The following is a 24343-nucleotide window of genomic DNA, read 5'->3' on the forward strand; positions in this document are numbered from 1 at the left end:
CACATCATGTACAGTGAGTGTTTTGTTCCCGAATGCTCCAGTAAGTTAGGTAAAGTATGTCAAGTTATGTCCTTCACTGGTTGTTTAGTAAAAATATTGCAAAATATCCATTTTGCGACTCAGTTTCACCCGTTCAACTTACATTAACATAGCTGTTTTGTGTGATAGAAACTTGAGCAATGTACCACTGATTCCCTTGATTCTTCTGTCGTGACCAAGTAGGGATGCTTGGAACAGTTCTAGTTGTCATAAGGTACACATTCAACTTGCCAATGCTGCTCCCATACATGTGGTACCAGAACTGAAAACACTTTCCAGCTTGAGGAGAGATTTTTGGACCAATAAGCCAGGCTTTCGAGTCTTTAGCCCAGATTGATGATGTCTCAATGAAAAGGTAATGCCCTGTTGAAATAGCAGCAATATCAAACAAATTAGCAGTTTTCAGTGTACAGAAAGAAGCTAAAGGAGAGCCACAGATAGTAGGCAAATACAAGAAGTTGCAAATGTTTGGGTGGGTAGAAACTCTCCCAGGGTCTCATGTGAAAGGATTAATACCCTCTGATAGAAAAATAAAGAAAACAACACAAACAGTACCTCTAGCCCCACCTACAGATGCTTATGCCTGTGAGTATCACAACTTTTTGGCACCAGCATAACCTACAGTTTGGCAATTATTTTGAAAGTCTAGCAGCTCTCACAAGCTTGTAGTTCTATTTGTCATCGTTTCCAAAAAAATACCATGTTTACTGTGTGTCAGAAAAATAAACCACAGCTAGAAAGAATCCAGAGTTTGCTTTTTCTGGAGGTGAGAAGTGATTTGGGCTGCCTGTGTACAACCCTGCTACCAACAACAATAACAGTTCTCATTTCTATACTTTGCAAACACACTGTTAAATCAATTGATTCACCAGTCCACCAGATCTCACATTTTCTACTGCAACTCTGTTTAAAAAATGTAACCCCTAAAAATTGATTGAAATTCTTGCACTGAAATAAATCATAGTATAGGCAAGATGAGAAGCTTTGAAATATGATGTAATGTCATTCTAAGCAGTAGTACAACTCCATAGCTTTGAACAGCTTTGCATGCATAGCCTTATTTACTATACCATAAAGCCAGTACTTTAATGGCGGCTGGTGGTTTTTCTTCTTTTTTATCTCTAGGAGACATGTCAGATAAAGCACTTCTTTCTCAACAATTGTGTTTCAACACTTACCTCTTTTATCCCCCAGAGTGTGATCATTGGATGGTCCTGTGTTGATCGACAATGTTGCACCCTGCCCAAGACGCCAATCAAAGTTATCACCAGGATACTGCTTCCAGCCACAAAACTGCAACTGAAATATGGGACTCTCAAAGTCACAGTTTGCTGTTGCTGGGCACTGGCCCTCACTGAGTTTAATGTCATCTAAAGCGATGTCTCCTTGGTAACTCACACCCCTTACACCCTCAAAGACAATCTGGTATGGGCTTTTGTTTGATAACAGTATTCGACCATTCCACCATTGATTGCCTTGTGTACCGGATTTGGACCAAACAGGCCCAAGAAACTGTGCACCAACTTTGGTGTAGATGTTGAGCTGTCCTATGTGGGGTCCGTACATGTGGTACCAAAATGAGAGGCATTTGGGCTGAGATGGATTCGACGCAATGGCAGGTGAATGGATTCTTGCAGTGTCATTGGGCTGTCTTGGAAATGATGCCTCTATAAAAATATACCATCCACGAGCTGTGAAGAAAGATGCAAATTGGTTATCAATACTAGCCCTTATGATGTACAACACGGCAGTAACTTTTGAATGCCATCAACCATCATTTGTTACCAACTTCATTACAAATTTTTGTATAAGGTGGCATGTTACATGTGAATGCAATAAAATATCCACTTCTCTTGAAAAACTTATTGTTCAATATGTTCCTCACAAAATTCAGCTGCAGTTAACTACATTGACACAACTTGACATAACATGTTATGACATGCTCAAAACCAATATTTTGTTGAAGTATAAAGCTTACAGCTAACACTCATACCAGCTTGTTTGCCATATCACTGTACTTATTAACTGGTGAATAAAAGCAACATCAAGAACATGACAGAAATAATCTCTATGTAGCTTACTTGGTTGCCACCTGAATTTCTGGTTGTCTGTACCACAAGTTGATGACAAGACAATTTTGTTGTTGTTTGTTGCAGATCCTTTGCTTGGCATGACACACCACCCTGTTGGAATATGTTTCAGAGAACCACCAGCTGTAAACGTCCACTTTTCGGTGCAAGAGTTCATTAACACAAGGTCATTTGCATTAGCTCCAGATCCTTTCCTCTGGCTCACACACATACTAAACTTGGTCCATTTTAAATAGCCATCAGAAGTGAGCTGGAATTCTAAACGATTCTCACCACATCCATCATATGTCACTATTATGGTGCCTTCCTTGGGTTTAGAAAAGCCACCTAAGTAAATGTGTAAACACCTTGCAGATAACATGTGCTGAAGCGAGCCTGGACCATTGGCGCGGACTACACCTTGCTGTTTGGTATGATCCATTGTCGGGCCAGTGCCACCAGAGTATGTCCCGCCTTGATGACGTGTCCAGTTGAAAACGTCTGTTATATGCTCTTGAGTGTAGTTACACAAGCCTTTTTCAAAGTCACAGTTGTAGAGGGAGGGTGGTATAGGGGGTGGAAGAGTGAATGGCGTTGTTACCACAGGAGTAGTTGAGAGTGGGTTGGGATCAGCATTAGCTGGCAGTGTTGGGCAACTGCCATCTTTTATTAAAATGTCATCAATAGCAATATCACCACGGTAACTATTGCCACGTATTCCTTCAAATACAATCCAGTAGCTAATGCTGGGAATCTTGCTAAGTGCAACTCTTCCTTCTAACCATTGGTTTCCCTGTTGACCACTTAAGCTCCAAATAATTTTTTCAGACTTATTTCCAGGTGCTGTCTTCTGCAGGACATTGAGGGTGCCTATGTCTGCACCAAACATGTGATACCAAAAATGGAGACACTTGCCTTTGACAGGAACAGCGGTGAATGATTGACTGACGAATCTTGCCTTCTCATTGGGTCGCCTGGGTGATGATGCCTCAATAAACATGTATGTTCCATTGGCTAAGCCTGTGGTATGATCAGTAGGTGGTCCAGTAGTGTATGAAGTTGTGTTACCTTTGCCTTGCAACCAGTCAAAGTCATCTTCTTTCCGGGTGTTTCGCCAGGTGCAGGTTCCACTCTCAAAGTCACAATTTCCTTAAAATCAAACCAAGGATGAGATATCTCAGAGCTATTGAATAGATCAGGCTTTGTTTTATCTTCTGCAACTTGGACAGGGGGGGGGGGGGTGGCAGTTTCCCTCCCCCTCCATAACCACAAGCCAGGATATAAGAGAAATGACGAAACTTTGTGGTCGTGATATGTTTAAGGCTATAAAATACATAAAAACATATCCTTTGAGGAAACATGAGATGGTGACATCAAATCAAGCCACCCTTAATCACATGTAATTAATTTGGTGAAGATCTATCTTTGGCTGGGTGGTCCATTGTTTCTGTTGGATTATTAACCTGGCTCTTAACTTGAATATAAAAAAAAATGGTTGTCCAGTTTTGGTCAACTCAGATGATAAGAAACCTTCAAATAAGAGCACTGACAACTTGGTCACAGTTCTCTTTCAACTCTTGGAAAAGTGGGTAAAAGATACATACACTTACAAACAAGGGAATGCTATCAATATTTTCCAATACCATCTCAGATCTCAATGTACATACCTGGAGCGGCACATCTTCCATCGAATATTTGAACATCATCAATGGCTATATCTCCTGTGCTGCCGCCAACGGTTGCTTCAAAAGAAAGCCTAAAGGCCTGCAAAGGGCTCCAAACACTTACTTGGGCAGCAAGCCACTCATCTCCTTGGTTACGAGATTGTGACCAAATGCGAACACCAACAGAAGACCCTGTTTTCTTGTACAACTTGAAACTACCCACTGCCGAGCCATACATGTGATACCAGAACTCAAAACATTTACCACTGGTCTTTGGCATCAGGGGAGTCAATAGTCTGGCCTTGTCTCCACGCTTTCTTGAAGAAGCATCAACGTACATGTAAAAGCCTAGATGTTAACAAATGAAATTCAGGACTTAAGGAAATCCCACCATGATTTTAAAGGTCTCTAATGATGATCAACAGGTTACTACTTCCCTGTAACTGATCCTCCAAAGTATAGTTAACCATATTAAACTATTAAGAACCCTAAGAACATATCCACTTAGAGGCAGAATGGAGGATCTGAATTAGGGACATCCTGACCAGTACAGCACCCTAACGACACCCACAAAGGTGTTGTATAACCTTAAGATAAAAACTGGGAATTTCAGTGGCAGAACTGTTGTCTGTTGGCTACACATGCCATGTAAGAGTCGTAAGTACCCTGCTCAAACATACCTGCAGCTGATCCCAGTGTATGATCCGCAGCTGGACCTGTGTTCGGAGTTATTGTAGCCCCACTGCCACGAATCCAGTCAAACTTTTTCGAATCACTTGTATCTTGTGTGTAGCCACAAATACTACTGTCTTGAAAGGTACATGTTGCTGCAACATGGAGAAGATAAAAGGTTGTGGAAATCACTCTGTTTAAGTTTTAGTAATAAAAGCACTGCATAGTTGAACCCCTCAATGATGAACACCCTATAGTAGAATTGGCCATTACATAAGTGAGGTTTAATTTCAATATAAGTGAGTGTCATCAATGTAAAGATAAGGCCTTTAATACTGAAAGGTTTTAGTTTACATGAATACGTACTTGAATCAACTTTGCAGGGTCCTGATGTCATTGAAATATCATCCAATGCAATGTCACCTTGGTAACTCTTTCCCACCGAACCTGACATCACAATCTGAAACATGGCACAAGGTTAAATTCTGTTCTAGTCCTAGCAATTAGAGACCCCAACAGTGCTTAGGATTGGACAAGACAAACACTAGTTCATAACTGATTCCCTGGCTTCTCACGGGAGACCAAGAAAATGATGTGGAGCATGAGCCACAAGCAAATGATTCCACAGTTTTTTTTTTAGGTTTCCCACAATTTCACCAGTGTTTCTAAAGCTTGATAAGAACACAGGGAAAATGTTCTCAATTTCTCTTAAGAAATGCTGGGAGAACAAGAAGAACATGTCACTAACTACTTACCTGGAAATGAGTCCTGCTGTTTACAGTGACCAACGCGTGGAGCCATTTGTCAGCATGTGTCCCTTGTTTTGACCACAACTTTGTATCATGAACACCTCCTGTCCTAACATAGACACTGAGGGTGTTGATGTCTGCTCCATACATGTGATACCAAAATGACAGACACTTTCCCTTACTTGCGGTGGTTCCAGGAATACTTGTGCTGATTAGTCTTGCAGTGTCATTTGGCTTTCTTGGGTAGGATGCTTCGATGTAAATATACCAACCTTTATCTGTCAAACCACACAGGTAGAGTTAAGTAGTCCAATTCTAGGATTTTAAACTAATAGTCAATTTTATGACAATGATGACAAATTTGTTTATATTTGAACATTTTATGACGTGTGAATATTGTAAATATAGATCAGGTTCATATACATGTAAGCTAGGTCAGTAGTTTTTAATTTTTACTTATTATTACATTGTTGTTAGGTCTTTCTTTTATTTTATACACGACCCCACAAGCTTTTAGCTTTAAAACTTATTGTGTTGAAATAAAGGCTATCCATCTGCTTATCTATCTAGTAGTGAAAGATTATTAACTATTACTCAGCTTGTTTTTTTTTATATATTGGTAATTTATTCTGAGCAGTGATTTGCCCAATCAATTTGATAATAATTAGTATAATATTCTACTGTATATTTTGTGGGAACTAAATGGTTGCTGGTTGTTGTTGTTGTTGTTGTTAAATAAAAACTAGTGAAAAGAACAATGTTTTGCCTTCCTTGTGACAGCATTATGTCAAGTTAAAGATGTCAGTTTCAAGTGGGTTGAAGTACTGTTGTTGAGTTGTTGTCATTGTTGTTGATGTTGTTGTTGTTATTGTTGTTGTTGTGTGATCAACTCCTGCTTTGTGTTTGAAAATAAAAGGCTTTGCAACCTGTGAAAACTCTTATTTATAGATCATTTTCACTGGTCACACAATAAAATGAATAAATAAATCCAAAATCAAAAACCATTCAGTGGATTAAGTCAAGAATTGTAATGTCACAGGTGATAAATGAAGAACACACTTCTCCAAGTTTTGGGTCTGTGCATTTACCCAAACTACAGATATTCATTGAAGTGATTTACAGATCCCAGTATGTAGCTTTATGTCATGCACTGCCATGAAACTCTGAAATTTAAAATGCACTGGTTTCAAGATGAAGCATGCTATTGAGCTGAGTTGTAAACAGTTGTAAATTCAGCACCTCTTATGCCTGATGAGGATAAAACTATTTTGAGTAGTTTTTTTTTCCTAAGTACTATTTTGAGTAGTTTTTTTGCTTATTTAAGTTTAATTCATTTTTTTGGTACATGATAATCTATGTATTAAGAAAAATAAAATGGTTGTTGTTGTGTTGTTGGTGATAAAAACTTAAGTGGCTCGTTAGTTAACATGACATCACATACTTTTATGTTGCAAAAGCAATGCAAAATTCAAACTCTCAGACTTTGTCAGTAGTTCCTCTTTTTTTTTCACACATATTGGGCACCCCCTAATTTAATCATTTTAGAGTCGACAGAATAACTAAAAGATAGGTCTGCACATAGTCTAGAAAAATAGCATCAGATTTGTATTTTTCAATTTTGGAGAAACTAAGATAGCAGATGTGCAAAAGTGTGTTTTCGAGCCAATCCAGAGCATTACAAGTCATGAGGGTTGAGGTTTAGTTAAACTTACTAGTTCCTGTGGTGTGATCCACAGACGGTCCGGTGCTTGATGAAGCTGTTGCACCCAACTTTCGTGTCCAGTCAAACTGGTCTGTTGTATCTTGTTTCCAGGTACATATATTTGATTCAAAATTGCAGTTTAGACCAACATTTGCTGCAAATAAATTGGTGAGTAAGTATCAGTAGAAGTAGGAATGTTGGGTGGGATCTTCCTCCAACTGAAGTGACATATTTGATTCCTTGGTTATCTTGCTTTGCTCCAAGAGGCTCACTTATTTGAAAGGCAAGTGGTCACACCCTTTGATACACCCTTTGTTTCAAGTGTGCTCTACAATGACACTGGTAATGCCTAGGCATACACCATTGCCAGAACCAAAAATCAATCAATCAATCAATAAATTTGGGCTGAAGTCCTCAAACACGACAACCCAAGAATTGAGCTTGCTGAATCATATCATCACTATCAAAAATAGTTTAAATTTGTTATTTCTAAAACTTAATGCAACACTGTAGAAGTAACTTACGAATAATGGGAGTTGTAACTACTGGTGCTGTCGTTGAAGGAGCAGTTGTTGGGGCATTTGGATCTGCACTCTGTGGTGTCAGCGGACAATTGATGCCACTAAGAAACTTAAAGTCATCAATGGCTATGTCACCTGTATAACTGGTTCCTCTAACACCCTCAGCAATTATCTGTTACAGACAGATTAAAATATCAGCTATGAAGATCAATTACTTTTACAATAATATTATTATTAAAAAAAATAATAAAAAAACCTTTATTTATCCTCTGCAGTGTTTATAGCATAAAGGCTACTGGGGCCAAGCAAACAACTGAAACAAATAATTCAAATTGAACATAACATTGTTAAGAATCCCAACTGGCTGGAGGCAAACCAGTTAGCAATGTACAAGCATAGCCAAGGATTTGAACTTGATGCTACCATGAAACAAATCCAGGTAGTGGTCGGAGCGGGAATCAAACCCAGGACCTCTAGATTGCAAGTCCGATGCGCTGACCACTCGGCCATGCTGCCTCCATAACACAGGTACATTGACTCACATGCTCAAAGTAACAGCTGACTCCATATTGGAGTCAAGCTGTTTTGCGTCATGCAATGTTTACCCTGTAATTAGCTATATTCCCAACAGGCACTTGTCCACTGAGCCACGATCTCCCCTTGTTTCCTGACAGAGTCCAGATAAGTGTTTGAGTTCTGCCAACCTTCTGGTACAGATTGAGTGTGCCAATAGTTCTACCATTCATGTGGTACCAGAAAGTAAAACAGTTTTTGGAAGCTGTGCCGTTGAACTGAGGGCTGACTAGTCTGGCTTTGTCCCCTGTTTTTCTTGGACTTGATGTTTCAATGAAGACATAGAAACCTTAGTGACAACAACAAGAAAACAAATGGAAAATAAATTTAGGATATCACTAAGAATTCTCTATTTTCTTTAATGCAAAATGGTGTAAACAGCTAAGTTAATTTCCCAGCACAGTAAGGAAGACCACTTGCAGTCTTAAGTTTTGAAATAGCTTCAGACTGGAAATTATCATTATCAACCCAACATTTTCATTCAGACTCACTAGACTACTGAGGCTAATTTCATTTGCCCACCTGGCCACTGAACTTCTATTTTCACTTGCCCAAGAGCAAAATGTACTTGCTCTGGGCAATCAGACCTGGCTTTTTCCTGCCCTGTTAACTGCACATAGTGTTCAGATGTAAAAATTCAGACATTGCAGATTTTGAGCTGATTTTAGTTACATGTAGCTCATTACTCTAAGTGATAAGTATATTTATAGACAGCTCTGCATCAAATTCTAGGCTAATTGAAGTACACAGTAAAAACAATTTGTCAAGGAAATAAATAATTTTATGCAATTGTCTGAGATTTTGGATTAAATCTATTTTGCCTCAGCCTACCTGATAGGGAACCCAAGCGATCTCTGTCAGGGCCTGTGAAAGAACTAGGTGTGCCTCCAGATCCTCGTATCCAATCAAATTGATCACCGCGCATATTACTCCAAGTGCAGAAGTCAGTCTGGAAATTACAGTCCCCTAAACATAGTAAAATGTAAAGTTTTAATCCATGCTATTCAACCTTTTTACCATTTATTGCAAGACCTTGTAAATTAGGTGATGATGCCAGGATTTGAACCCATAAAGAGCTTTGTGCAGGGTGGAATGACTGAAACACCATGAGAGTGGTAGCCAGGGATAGGGCACAGTGGAAACAGAATGTTATGGCCTTATATGCCTACTGGCACAAAGAGCAGTAAATCTGAAATGTACATAAATCTATTATGACTAACCATGAGTCGCACACGCGCCATTAGCCACTGAAATGTCATCAATAGCAATGTCGCTTCTGGCACCAGTTCCTCGGATTCCCTCAAAAACAACCTATAATAATAAAATAACAGAACATTTTGGCTGCTTGGATTTTGGAGTTCAACCTACCATCAAGCTACGTCACAGTTTGCCTAAATTCTTTAAGTTCTTCGTTTGCAATCTGTGTAAATCTTCCCCATCTTTAACCATCCTTACATTCCTAATTACTGGTCTATTTTACCATATTTGGTATTTTTCTATCTTACTAAACTATAGGTTTTCATCAATTTAAAGGTAATTTTGCACACAGCCAAAATAACTCAAAGTGCAGTGACTGAGTTCCTTTATCTGCAATCTTCTATCCATTTTTTTTTTGGTTCTTACTTTCGGGAGACCACATTTCATTTAAAAGTTTGGTGTTTCTTTTTGTCTTTTCTAACTCTTGTCTGCAATTTTTTGAGATAAATACTATATTTTAAAAGCATTTCAATGTTAAAGAAATTGTAATCTGCCTTTATTGTGCTGTCTTAAGCAAACAGAAAATTTTCACCTATTTCTGCAACATGTTGTACAGTCATGTTACATTGCAAATTTCAAAGGGGCTGAACTACAATTTTCTCACATTTTGATCAGTGTTTATACAAAATTGCTGGTAGATCCACGAAAATGAAACTGTAAACCTACAATTCATTGACTGAACTGTCTTTGGCTAGAATATCAGATGATTTGAAGCACTAACAGTCAGCTTTTTTCCTCACTGAATTTGCATAATGTTTGAGTTTTGTGTTAATTAGAAAATTGTGTCTTAATCGGGGCTCACGGTTTGCTCAGAGAACACAAGAAATGAAAATAATCACTATATCTTGATTAAGGAAGAATTTATGTATACACTGTACATGCATTTAAAGTTGAGAATGTTTTACAGTGATGTAAACTTCTGTGTAGCAAGAAGCTGAAACGTGTAAAATTTCAGATTATCACAAAGTGAAATCTGAGCTTTCAGTGCAATGACCATTTTGCGTGGATTTCTGCCGTTATATTGGATATTTCAAAAACTAAGTAAACTTGATTTCCTTCAGTTATTTACTTAGGCCTTCAAACTGGCAAAGTATGAGCAAAATCAATTTTTCGACTGTGGCCATGATTTCTTTGATTTTCAGTGACAATTACTCTTGATATGGGTGGGCTATTTACACTATATACCTAAACTGTGACTCACTGATTACAACTTGATGGACTTACACTGAATTGAGTTGTGCTATTAAGGGTGACCTGTCCTTTAAGCCAAGTCCTTTGACGACCTTGATCACCTGAAATACTCCAGATAGCACTTCCAATATTATTTCCTGTTTTTTGATAGACATTGAGTGTTCCAAGAGATGAACCATACATCATGTACCAGAAGGTAAGGCAATTGCCAGTGGAGGGCGTCTTAGGGTAAGATTTCATTATTCTGGCATTGTCACCAATATTATGCCCAGATGCTTCAAACAACAAGTAATATCCTACAAGGAAACAAAGAAATCAGCCCTAATTAACAAACACGGAGATGTCTTGAAAAAAAATTAATATTTAATTATATGGGACTTTTATAACAAGTTAACTACATGCAAAATCTTCTTTCTAAAGTTTAAAACTCATCTGGAATCCTGCTGGTGTTCATTAATTTATTATTTGTCTCTTACCCAGACTGGATCCTAGAGTGTGATCTACTAATGGACCAGTCCCAGAGGTCGGTGTTTTGCCCTTGTTGCGAGCCCAGTCAAATTTGTCTGTCTGGTCCTGAGTGAAACCACAGGAATCTTTCTCAAAGTCACACACACCTGAAAAGAAATAGGTGAGCATGTTATAAATATAGTGCACTCGCTATGGACATCACTGTTTACTTCTTGAGCCCTCATTCCAGGACCTGTCAATAGTAAGTAAGTAAGTAAAGGTAAACGTAAAGTCTGCATACGAGCCAAGTGGCCCACCAGGCTGGAGCTTATCCCCGTTTTTGTAGCATGAAGTGACTAGGAGCATTTCTACTCCCCCCTGGATGGGATGCTAGTCCATCGCAGGGTTACCCCCAGCATTAAGTTTGCCGGTACCCATTTAGTACACCTGGGTAGAGAAAGGCACTGTGAGAGTAAAGTGTCTTGCCTACGAACACAACACAATGTCCCCAGCCAGGGCTCGAATCTGGACCGCTTAATCCGTAGACGAGCACACTAACCATGAGGCCACCATGCCTCCCACAAGTAATTAAGTAAAGTCTTTATTTAAGGAATGTAACACATAAAAATAGTATGTACATGTACATACTAATAAACTAGTGGCCCTCTTACAGGACAATAAATGTACTAGAATTAAGATTTGCATGGATAAAAGTTACTAAAAATCTATAAAACTATGAAATAAATGTAACCACACGATGAGATATTTATAAATACTGATTAGACTGTGAAAGGAAAAAAAAATCCAAGGGTGGGGTAGGAAAATGCTTGCAAACCGCTCAAGACTGCTTTCAACAATCACTACAAATTACTGCTCAAGAACTCACAGAACTGGTGGTAAGGTAGTTGCAATGTTCCACATGAGCCTACACTCATGAGATTGACTGCTGACTTGAATACCTTGTTAAGATTGCAGCAGTTAACTTTGTTAAATTGCCATTTAACTAGTAAATGAAACTTTTTCAATCAAAAACAAATTATTTCAACCACAACCTACCCATATACCACAAAGTATTGCAAGAGTTCTACCAGATCTCATCAGTATAGGGAGGGTAATTGATCTATCAGTTAGGGAATGATTCCAAGGACAACTTCAGCCCATTTAATAAAGCTTAGATTTAAGCCCAGCTTCTGAAACAAGTGCACTCAAATTGAAGTTGGTGATTGCATGGAGCATTTTACTTCAGGCTGAAATTCAAGCTCAGTTTGAAATGCTGAGCTGGCAATTTCAGCTCCATTATTTGAGAAAATGCGCTAAGAAACCAAAAGCCCAGGTAACTCAAAGGAGAACTTGAGTTTGTGGAATGATTGTGTTTTCAGTCAAACAAGATATATAGAATACCATCTGCACTCTTACCAAGCTAAAATTCAGCTTGAGCAGAAACTTTTCACATACAGGGCTGTCAATAAGGGCCGTAACCCATAGCACCAGATACAGCTGAAACCTGAAACACCAGTTATGCCTGAGCATGCTTGATGGGTCCTTGATGTTACAAGTGAACTTGCCTGTAGTTGATACAATTCACTCATATAATTTAGAAAGTTTGTTACCGGAGTGAAGACCAAGGCTACAGGTGAATCAAACCTTAATGACAACCCTGATACAGTGTATGTAATTATATCCCCTTTCATTAGCGCTGGCATTCTTCACATTCTTACCAGATGATGCACAGGATCCATCTTTCAGCTCTATATCATCCACAGAAATGTCTCCTCTATAGCTGGATCCTGTGATTCCCTCAAACACCAGCTAAATGAAACAAAGAAAGGAAAATAGTGTGATACGTTGTATAAAACACAAAGCAGAAATGTTCAAGCCACAACCATTTCATAAAATATGATTGATAAGACCAGCTCATATCAGGGTTAACCAAATGGTCTACAACAATGTACAATAACATATTTTTAAACTATACTTATTAAGCTAGCTTGCTATAGCCATACTAAAGAATATTGGCCCTCAGTCATTTACAGATCTCGCTGTGCTTGTTCCATACTGCCACAAACTCAAGCCAATATTCCACAGTACAGCTCTCACATGCAATTAGTAAGAGTTTAGAATTAATTGCTATTTTTATATTTAAAGCAGACCACATTATTTTGAACCTCTCCTTTTTCAAACTAGTTTTCTTTTCCCTTCAGATTTTGAAATAGCTGGGTTCAACTGTAACAAGAGATAAATTTCCGCCAACACTTTAGAAAAATAAAACAAGTTATTGTTAGACCACCAGAAGCAACTTTTCCTCTAAAGAAAATATTTATAACACTTCAGGGGCACTTTTGGCACCTCCCAAATAGGAAAAATTGAAGGTTCCTAAGAATGCCTCATGTCACTTGTTTTTGAGTGCAAAGAAACCACCGCCAAACATAACAAGTGTAATGCAAAAAAAAAAAAAATACAATAAAAATAATACTAGATGTACATATAATTTATTGTCTAATAATATTATTAATCTTTATAAATACCTAGATTAGCCCAGGCTACCTCCGGGTTCACATTGTTGCTATTGCCAAGCTTTTTTAACTTAATGTGTATATATTTCTGTAAAACTGTAAATATGCGAGTCATAATAAAGTTGTAAAGTAAAGTTGATACCCCTCACTTCTTTTTTCATTCTTTTCCCACCTTTCTATTCTGCTTCCTTTTTAAAATAAAAATTCCTAATTTTGTAAATTTGTAATCTATTTATTAAATAAATGAAAACATTTGCAATTAGATCTTAATACACCGGCCCACCTAAACTAGCACTTAGCTATCTGCATGGCAGTCTAAATATAAAAATGTAAATTGAACAAAATAAAGATTGTTGTTGATGCTGTTGTTGATGTAGCATAATAATTGGGAGTTTAAGAAAACCACGATGGCAACAGCAACAGGAATGTCGCTAAACAAAAGATTTAATGAGGAAAACAATGGCTGTGCACACGCATTATAATTCTTAGTCCACTTCTTTACCATCCTCAGCAAAATAACAACAAGAAACGGCCAAATTCTGCATTGCCTGGAGAATGTGAACCACGACAGCTAATTTTTTTAATTTTTATTTCAAGTTTATCGCTAAGTCCCAGATTCAGTTTTGTAAAAGTTTTGACAGTAATAAACAAAGCAAATAACTCTGGATTACCACGAGATTCGTAGGTAAAATATAAAATCACTTTTTACTTGACGTTATCCTCGGCGTCGCCGTTGTGGTTACTTAAACTCCATAGTAGATAACAAAAACAGGAGCGCATTTTCACTTTAGGTGTGTTTAAAAATACAATTCCATCTGCCCCAATTTGACCCTTATTGACAATTAATTCTTGTGATTTATACCCGTTTTCTTATTCTCACAAAGTGCAATTTAGTCCCCATAAAAAAAGAAATCTGTACAGTGTGGTTAAAACTTGTCTTTCCAAAATTAATAGCCCAATTCAACATTTTATGCCTGTCTTTCAAGGCCAAAATGATTAACTTGCAAGTTGCCAGGAACACAGTAATCTTAGGTCATGTTCTATTGGGATCAATTGTCTCTCTTTGGTGTTTTTTGTGTTCTGTTGGCAAAAAAAAAAACATTAAATTGGTTTGTTTGGTTGATAAACTTTTTCAACCTTCCTAAAACCAGGTTGCAACAGTTGAAAAAGCATTTGTGCGATTATGATGTGTGATGGTAGCTCACAAAGGACTCTTCCCAGGGGTTACTGCATTTAAACTGCAAAAGGTTGGGAAAGTGTTCAATTGAGAAACAACAACTGTATGAACCCGAACCGGTTGCTGTTGAAACGGTTGATCCCAATCGAACACAACCTTACAATGGGAACATTAAGAATTCCAACATAGGAATGCAGTTAAGCCCCTCCATAACCTTGTGTGGTCACGTGGAAACGAGGCAAAAAGAGGGACCTATTATTTTGGTTCTCATCAGAGATATATCATGTATCTCAAATGACTTGAAACGACTCTCTACTAGTAGCTTTAAAAAGTGGTATAAAAATCATCTCCTCAATTGTCAGTCATAGTTTTGAACTTCCAATTATAATTCACTTTGTCGTCACATCTAATATCGTTTTTTGACTTTTCTGAAAGTAATCTTTAATGTGATATTTTCTTCCTGTTTTCATTTCCTCCTTCATTCCTTCCTTTCTTTATTTGTAAATAAGCAGCAGCTAACTCAAGAGCTTTGCTACTTTGGCTGTTGCACACTGACTCAAACTGAACATATAGTTATATAATCTCTATCATTATGTTTTCCATAGTTTCTTTTTTGTCTTTACCTTTCTTTTGTACCTGAATAGAGTGAATAAAGATTGTTGTTCTTGTTGTTTTTGTCTCACATCCTTTATCAAAATGTGATGGTGTTTTTAAGTTATGTTTTCAGACAACTGTAATTTTTTTTTTTTAATTAACTTTAAAATTCATGAGTTTCACATTTCTCTGAAGAGTAGCCAGCACCCTTAAGTCTTGTGGACAGAAATTTTCAAGGGTCACCAGTGCTTAGAGATCAAACACCAAACTTGGGAAAATATCTTGGGTCTTAAATACAAGTTTTTATTCAACAAGCGCCAGTAACACTATAAACATAATCATTAAAGGGTGAACTTTAAAAGTTTGTAAACTTACCAAATATGATTGACTCATTTGAATATCTACACTTGCTTGTTTCCACGCATTGCCCTGTGTTCCATTTTTGGACCAGATCGCAGCTCCTAGAGTAGTCGTGTTGGCATACACATTCAACGTGGCAACATGAGGACCGTACATATGATACCAAAACGTCAGACACTTTGTGCTTTGCTGCGATACAGAGACCATCGGGCTGGAAAGACGTGCAAAATCTCCATTTCTGCGCCTGCTTGCCTCAATGTACACATATCGAGCTAGAAGAAATAGAATTGGAGCTGAAAAGTATTGAAATTACAGGAGCCAGTGCAATTAAAAAACAATTATCATTTGATGCATTTTCCCCTTCCTTTTCACCAGCCGGGAGCTTATCACATGACCTAGTACAAATAATAGTTTGCTCATGCATAATACTGTCTAGATGAGTTTTTTGAAACAAAACGGTTTACAACAACAAAAGAATTCATACAGAGTTTTCCAAAAATGTGCCCCCATTAATTAGTTAAGGCAGATTTGGGATGTTTGACAACCTAATATTTGTTTTTACTCTTTTCTAACCAATTTTGCCACTATGTTTTCTAAATTTTGGCACTCAAGTGTCTTCATATCTGTTTAAAACATATCTTTTTACAAACAGTATTACGTAGAATTAACTGTATTCTTTGTGCTCCAACTGTAATATCATTTGAAACAGGTCCAGCCTGTTTTGCAATAGTACGCAAGTAGAGGTCTACTAATTAAGAACTTGATTGTGAGCTCAAGATTTCTATGACTGCATGATGGCTGATAAAGGCCAAATCAACTATCACCTCACAGAAATCAAGAGAAAATAATCTAATTGTATAGGTAGAAATCTCACTTAAGGTCCATTAAAAAATGTGGAAAACAAAAAGTTAAAAAAAAAGCTTTTCTCCACATGTCTTGTAATTAACCTCTGCAGCCACCTGCTGTTTTACTGTACCTAACTAAAATCTACATGTATATAAGAGGGTCAATTTTTTTTCAATTCACCTAAAACCTGTAAGAGAAAGCTGCAATTTAAGAGCCACTTAACTGAGCAGAAAGTTCAAACTATTGTTTGATAAGCTTCCAGGGATATCCTATCGCCTATGTGAGATAATACCACTTGTCATCATAGACCACTTTTGGTGAACTATAACGGTTGGGCAATAGGGTACAATAGCAACTGTAGCCTAACTGATTGTAGCATTATAATTTGTGTTTAGTGCTTAAAGATGATTTCCAGTCCATAATGCGCACACTCGAGAGTTCGTTTACGTTTTTTGTTTTGTTTCATGTAAGACATCACAAAATGTTAACATTTTGCAACTGCTTTAATACATGAAGTAAATTCAAAGCTTCAAAACAACTGCCATAATGATTACGGATGTGAGGCGGTCGAAGCCTTATGCTTCATTCTTTCTCATATCACTTGATGAAACAACTTTGCAGCAGTGCTGTAAAAATCAATGAAGCTGTTGAAACAAGAAGATGAAAGGCCTCAAACATAAGGTAATACTATGTGGTTTGTAATGAATAACATCAATTCGCATTCCATCGAGTGAGACTTGTAATGTTTATAAACATTAGGAATGTAACAATTCACATTCCTTGCAATTCGATTCAATTTCGATTATTGTCTTTCAATTTCGATTGTTTCAATTTGATTATGCAAAATATTAATCTAAAAGATGCAGGTGGATTCATAATCGCTTAGTCATTCTTCGCCATGTTTGAGAACATGACAATGAGTGTATCACACATGGTTTGCCTTATTTGGAAATTCTCAAGGGGTGGTAGAAGAGCAACATTAATTTTTACCAAGCAACACAAAATGGCACACGAAATGTAAATGTCTTTACTGGTCAATCAAAAATGCACATTCTAAAGAGTTCTGGATTCTGATTTCACAATATAACAACTCACTGAGGGCACCCTGGGAAAGGTCTGCAAAAAATCGAACCAAAATCGAAACGTGGAATCAAAGAATTGTGAATCAAACCAAACAGTCATACATGTAATTGCGATAAAGCGAAAATTCAATTAATCGTTACACCACTAATAAAATTAGGGTGCTGGGACTATGCAGTACAGACTGGAAACCATCTTTAAGTAGAATTCTTATTCTTTAAGTCAATAATCACCTGTAAACATGAACACAGCTGTCCCATTAGTATTAAAAGAACCGAACCCATCTGAGCCACAAGTAGCCTTTCCATATCTATTGTATAGCCGGTCAGCTTGAGCATCAGCCATACATTTATATCCAGAGCCAATTTTCATTATACCAATGCCTTGGAAGTTTCGGTTGGTGATTTTGTTTGCTCTATTTATACACTGCTGTATAACATCTGATCCTCGGGTTATTGTCGTCAGTGCGTAGTTAAAAATAGGGCGTCTTGGATATGTCAGATAACAGCCAAGGGAATATACACCTAAAACAACAAATGGCAACAAGTTGGAATTTTTAAATGTTTAACCCAACAGTACCAACTCAAACGCATTCAATCCTCTTGATGTCACGTGGCTTATCAGGCCTTTACGAGACATTTTTATATTGATAGTTTACTGTACATGGTCTTCTTCATGTCTCTTTTACACATAGGTAACCAGAGTTGGAAAAGGACTAATAGTAAATGAGAACTCAGACACTGAAAATCAACTTGACTTCTTTTCAAAGCTAATGCTATGAGAAACACGTTAATATTAATTAGACTGCTATCTTTATCCTATACATTAGAGAAAAACATTTCTTTTAAGCTGGACTTTTCCCACTTTTCCAGTTTGGAAAAGTGTTAATGTGAGGTTTACACTAATTTTGTTCCATTTTTCGAAAAAACAAAAGAAATTGGTATGAAAGTGATCTGAAACAAAAGACAAACAGGAGTCATTGAACATCCAAGATTGGCAAATCCACACCGCCAACATTGTCGCAATGGCCATGTCAACATTGTCACAATGGTGATGTCAGCTCATTGTTGTTCAATGTCGTTACTTCATGCTGGTTGCGTGGTATCGATGAACACATTACTCAAGCAATTTCACACAAACATTTGTAAATTGTCTTATTTAAGGACAAGCACAGGAAAATTTACCAGGCAATTGATTTTTTTAAATTTTTACTGCAGTCAGATAGTGAGTTACTTCTGTCAGAAATGCAAAAAAATGGGGGTCAATTTCATTTCAGAGATAAAGCATGTGGAAAACTAACCTGATTTTTAAAAATTGGAGCACGTAGTTAAGCATGGTCTACAGGGGTTTATAGTTAAAAAGATCAAAGGTGAGTCAATGGAGGGTGTCTCGAAAACCCGAATAGCAAATAGCGAATAGTCGCAAATAGCGAATAGCGAATAGTACGAATAGTGCAAATAGTCTCGAGTGGTGCGAATAGTGGCAAACAGTCTTGAATTAGTGGCAAATAGTGGCAAATCATAGCAATCAGGGTACCCAGTATCTCACAGTCAACCTTGCAGCAACGCAGGATGGGATTTTCCTGCTAAAAAGCACAGACGCTTATCAGGACAAAAGGTGTTTCTAAACATAATTTCTTCTGTTTTAACCGCTGCAAAAGTGTAAATACGTCTTTATTAGGTTATCCTTGTGTTTTCTGTTTTCTTAATGTTGGCGATGGACAGCCCTAGCCTGAGTTCACAGAAGAAAAGGCAATAAATTCACTGAATTTATTGCTGTTTGGATAATTAATTAACGCAGTATATTAGATCTAAAGCGGTGACTATTGATGACTATTCGTCACTATTCGCCACTTTTTGAGACTGTTCGCCACTATTCGCACTATTTGAGACTATCCGCACTATTTGGGACTATTCGCTATTCACAACTATTCGCTATTCGCTATTCGGGTTTTCCAGACACCCGTCAATGGAGGCAGACGATCTTAGTCATATTTTGTAAAAGTGGTTCTGTTCCAAATTTTGTCAACATTTTCACAAAATTTAACCCTTCAAGAGGCATTTGAACCCATCACACAGATAAACAAAGAGCTAAAAAGAAAGGAATTCGATGGTGCATTTTGCAAAAAATTCAAACTTCAAATTGATAGATTTTCTCCATTTTTTTGCTAAATGTAGAAAATCCGTAGGGAAAATGATTCTCCGAGATCATTAGCTGTAGCAATGGTTATCTGCCCTATCACTGTTTATCACTGCACATTCATGCATGACATGGAGTGTGAATTTGTGTGTGCAGTAAGGATGCACAGAAACAATTAGCGCAAACATCCTTAAGAAGAAATCTTACTGTTTGGGACACAGTTTCCCCATTTGCCATCTGCGGAAAAATTCTTTGTTGTTGCACACCAAAGCAGGGTATGACGAGCATCTGTACATTTGGTATATCTTTTCCCACGATAAGTAAATGGGAATACACATGCTGCACCACTGGAATTACCACCGATGGTTAAAACTGAAAAAGATAACACAAAAACAGTCAATAATTTCACTTCCAAAAACATCCAACTCAATGCATCAAACATTTTTGTCTTCTTGCAGCAACAGCTTTAAGCATTCTATAGTCACTGAAAAAAACAAATCATTTGACAAAGTGGTGGTCAATCTTTTAATTAGTGAACCTAATAGGACAGGTGCAAGCCATTATTAATTACAACAGGTCTTTGACGCTGTGCAAAGAGCCCCCAGAGACAGAATCCCTGCTGGTTTTTGCACCCTTACGCTGGGGCTGATCTAAGGCGGTTCAGGGGGGTTCTGTCGAACCCCCTAAATTAAAAAAAATGAAACATAATAACATGTTGACTTGCCTCAGAATCCCAGAAATCCCATTTCTGAGGAATTCAATTTTTTAAATTTCTGGTGGGAGGATGCAACTGGACCCCCCTAAATGAGACCGCCTTCGGCAGTCCATATCTCAAACTCCCTTCTTTAAATTTCAGTATATGCCCCAGCTCATAGCGGCCATGCCTATAGCAGTACATGAAATTTATTGTTAACAAAAACGTGCCAACTGCCACCCTGTACATGTAAAAAGACAACAAATAAAATTTAAACAAAACCTGTTCCCAACCTGCCGCTCATGTAGAACAAGTTATCGTATGAAAATGCAACAAAAATGGCTTTGTACTTACTTGTGTTGGATTTCGGTGTGTGATCTGAAGTTGGTCCTGTGCCAAAAGATCTTGTTCGTCCATGATACCATCTCCAGTCAAACTTGTCAGACTTGTCTTGTTTGTAATTGCATAAGCCAGTCTCAAAATTGCAATTCTGAGCAGTAGCCCCTGTAAAAGGAGATTGGAAAAACTTTAATTCTTTGCATGCATCACTTGAGTAAGGAACAATTTAAATTTATTTTTTTTCTCAAAAATAACGCATTGTAATGGTGTCCCTGAATACTCACAGATTTTATGATTACTCATCAACAGAAATATATATTTTTTTGTTCTTATGTTTTCTCCAGATTTCAGGGGCACTGTGGACTGGTTGCTCCCAGTTTTCCTTTCCCATACCAACACGCCTTGTTGACATCTTCCTTAATTCACGTTCATAACTCCCTTACAATTTCAGGCTAAAGACGTTTGTATTTAAGCTTAGTAGGCAGCATCCTTAAAAGAAAATGGACGAATAACATAAAAAGGGTCGCACATTCCGCGGAATAAAAACACAGATTTCCAAAGCGCGGGGTTTAAACACCTGCAAGCTTAAACACTGAGAGGCAAACATAGTAAAGCTTTCTTTCGAATTCTTTTCACGACAGAAAAGTAAACAAGCTATAGGTTGCTGAATCGAAGATTTGACGAGACACCGTGGCAATTCTGTTCATAGCAGTAAAAACTTCATTCAAACATCAAACCAAACCATTGTTGCTCAACGTCAAAACTGAACTTTTACGTCTGCAATTTATTTAATACTTCCGCCATTTTAAACTGAACACAGGGACGGTGACCAAACAAACAGAACTAAAATGGATGGCTCTTATGGCTTAAACATATTAGAAATAGCGACACTGAAGTCGTTTACCTCAAGGCAAAGTATATATATTTGATTAGTCCAGAGCCATACTGTTTGTAATAACACCAACAGCTGAACCATGGAACGGCACCTCGTTAATAGTCAACAATTTCCCTCCCCTCCCCTCCCCTGGTAGTGTCGGCACTTTTGTCGTGGCAAGCGTGATTTTATGAAAACCAACTTCCAAACTTTTTTTCCTGCTTTTAGCTGTCGAAATGGCTGGCTAGAATCCGCGATAAAACACTGGAATAACTGGAGACTAGTTAAAATTCTTTCATTCTGTTTACAATCCTTCATTCGATGTTGTTACAAATTTAAGTCCTTTTAAGCTCATAAAGAAGGTCTTCAGAGCCGCAATCAAAGAAAAAGTTTACTTAAGACAAGCAAGATTTGTTAAAGTATGTAAAACAAAGCGTGAAAAATCTTGATCAAAATACAGCAACCGACTTTGTGTCAAATACTGGAGTTCAAAACAAAGACAAAATGCTATCCAATACAAAGTCTTCGCATAATCGTTCCTCTCGTCGTTTCTATATTTTCTCAAGAACTTCCCCAAAAAGTTTTCTTTTTCCCCTCGTGTGATATTTAAAACAGCACAAACCAATTTGCTGAAAGCAGATGAAATTTGAGAGTCAAAATTAGGAAGCACCCGGCACTTGACATTTGATTTGGGAAAACTTGTACCATGCGCGAACGTTCGCGCGGAAAAAAAATTCCCTATCATCTTTCACGCTGGCTTTATTAAGATCACGTAAACAATTGTGCGGATAACTTAAAATCCTTTGGGTGGCAATTGCAGCTTACCACTATAATAATGTGTTTACCCTCCAAACTGAACATTTGCTGCCTCGATATTGGTAATGCAGTTTAATGCAATTATTCCGATAACAAACCGTAGAATTACCGTATAAGCAAAACATCATTCAAGTTATAGTAAAAGAACCAAAGGCCTCCTCTTTTCTATACATTGTTTGCTTTTCACGTGCAAGTCGGTACTAGCAGCTTCTCTGACTCTGTAATTGTTATGAATGCCCAAATAATATGAGGTAGAATACCCTACCTGTTGTGTACAACAGAAGGAGCGCGAAGAGCGTCCCCCGTCGCATTTTCAGGCAGCTCTAAGGTCCGTTCAACTTCCCCTCGCTTCGGTTATCTTTGACTCACAGGATAGGACAAAAACGAGCTGTAAGCCACGAGAAGCCAGGCCTAGGTAAAGAATGTTCACACCTTAGTGACAATATCAACTTTTTTCTTTTGATATTGAACGGAACAAAATTAACGTAAGCGTTGTGCTTATGCACTGCAGAAGCCTTATATCAAACACACTTACGCAGTCCCCCGTTGTCAGGGCGCATCACATATCGTGAATAAATATAGGCAACCTACCTACCTAATGTGTGAGCTTTTTAGTTTAGTGGCTTTTTGAGAAAGTTTCATCAAAAATTCGCAACCCAAATTGATTTAATTCAATTGAATTTCCGTGTCATAGCAAAAATTCAAAACCCAATTGAATGTCCAAAATTATAGTGAAATGGGTATGGGGGCGTTACATAATTTACTGTAGAACCACGCGCCATAACAGCGTAAAAAATCACTATTTTCAAATTTATAGAGACAGAAACTGAGTTTTGTCTATAAATAAAATTCGCGGGATTTTTGACGGATGTACCAGTCGAAATATTTCAGATCGAGCAAAATTAGCCTCGTTTCGCATGTTGCATTGCACAAAAAGTACTGTATTCAACATGCAGTGCGGGCTCCTCAAAAATTCCATGTTGTACCAGGTGAAAGCTGGTTCCAGTTTAAAACGTTGAATTTCTTTTTGTTTTTACAGTCTGGCGATCGAAACAGGATCATAACTATAGAAATAGCTATCTTCAACGTTTTCCATGCTGTTTACGTAAATTTCAGAGCCAAATGCCGAAATCCCGAGTTCCGAAATCGAGTTCTCACACCTCCCTAATGTTGTGTTACGGATTAGTAGGGGTTTAATGGAGCTTCTAACATCTGCATAACTCAAGAATGGAAACTGCATTACAAGGCGACTTTAAGGAGTTAGCTACCTATTAGCTGATTGCGAAAGAAAACAGCAGCACCGAATTCGCCGTAATATTGCTTGTTTCTATTATACGATAACCTGAGTACTGAAAGACACCTCAGCGACAACTCGCACGGCCGTGCAAGGCACCGCGTAAACTAAGTGCAGTTGCAAAGCAAAAGGACAGCGAAAAGTTAACTGCTCTAAAAACCATACCTTGTGGATGTCCAACAGTGTTAAAAAAACCTCGCTACATGAATCAGTGGCGGAAATTCTTCTGACTGCTACAGAAGAGGAAGTCGAGCAGTTTGTGCCAAGATCTGGCAACGAGAGCTCAGAGGCTGGCACGGAAGAGCTGTGCAAAGATCCCCAGACATTACAATGGATGTCAATCATTCGCTTATGGAAACATATAACCAATCATATTGGATGACAGTAAATAAAATGCATGCTCTGGTTTCGGTTTTATTACCAGTGCTATTAACAAGTTTAGTTTGTGTTTGTCGATGCATATCTTTTCCTTTGTAATCCAGCTCTGTTTGAATTATCTTCGTCAAACAGTTCTAAACCAAACAGCATTTCGTTTAAGTGCTGTTTTAAAATGAATCCAAAGCACTTTCTTTGTTTTTGTCTTGTGATGTCAAAAAACAGACAGAATCAATTTAAATTATAAACTTCACAGGTATCAGGTGACTTACCGCGTGTCTATAATTAGTCAAGCGACGTTGGCGGGAGAATGGCTCAGGAAATCGAGCCTGATGGCATTACAATGTCTAAAATATTC

The 24343-nt window shown here is 37.8% G+C and overlaps 1 protein-coding gene across 1 annotated transcript in view; it reads right to left on the reverse strand.

Annotated features, from left to right (window-relative positions):
* LOC110051685 (MAM and LDL-receptor class A domain-containing protein 2-like) overlaps positions 1–23911 on the reverse strand; it is a 105927-nt gene extending 82016 nt beyond the window's left edge. The window contains exons 1-21 of the mRNA XM_020757743.2: positions 23776–23911; positions 22582–22727; positions 20642–20791; positions 19801–19965; positions 17688–17978; positions 15544–15800; positions 12603–12693; positions 10914–11051; positions 10471–10733; positions 9210–9300; positions 8821–8955; positions 8022–8278; positions 7420–7588; positions 6906–7049; positions 5200–5471; positions 4811–4904; positions 4453–4599; positions 3776–4120; positions 2121–3257; positions 1218–1730; positions 143–402 (exon numbers count right to left, since the gene is read on the reverse strand). Coding sequence (XP_020613402.2) covers positions 143–402; positions 1218–1730; positions 2121–3257; positions 3776–4120; positions 4453–4599; positions 4811–4904; positions 5200–5471; positions 6906–7049; positions 7420–7588; positions 8022–8278; positions 8821–8955; positions 9210–9300; positions 10471–10733; positions 10914–11051; positions 12603–12693; positions 15544–15800; positions 17688–17978; positions 19801–19965; positions 20642–20791; positions 22582–22627 — 4965 coding nt within the window. The 5' untranslated portion in view covers positions 22628–22727; positions 23776–23911. The remainder of the gene's footprint in view (positions 1–142; positions 403–1217; positions 1731–2120; positions 3258–3775; positions 4121–4452; positions 4600–4810; positions 4905–5199; positions 5472–6905; positions 7050–7419; positions 7589–8021; positions 8279–8820; positions 8956–9209; positions 9301–10470; positions 10734–10913; positions 11052–12602; positions 12694–15543; positions 15801–17687; positions 17979–19800; positions 19966–20641; positions 20792–22581; positions 22728–23775) is intronic.
* Positions 23912–24343: the final 432 nt, after the last annotated feature.

Source organism: Orbicella faveolata, unplaced genomic scaffold (assembly GCF_042242905.1).
Source record: "Orbicella faveolata isolate gen_17 unplaced genomic scaffold, um_ofav_v1 contig_46, whole genome shotgun sequence".
Classification (NCBI taxonomy): domain Eukaryota; kingdom Metazoa; phylum Cnidaria; class Anthozoa; order Scleractinia; family Merulinidae; genus Orbicella; species Orbicella faveolata.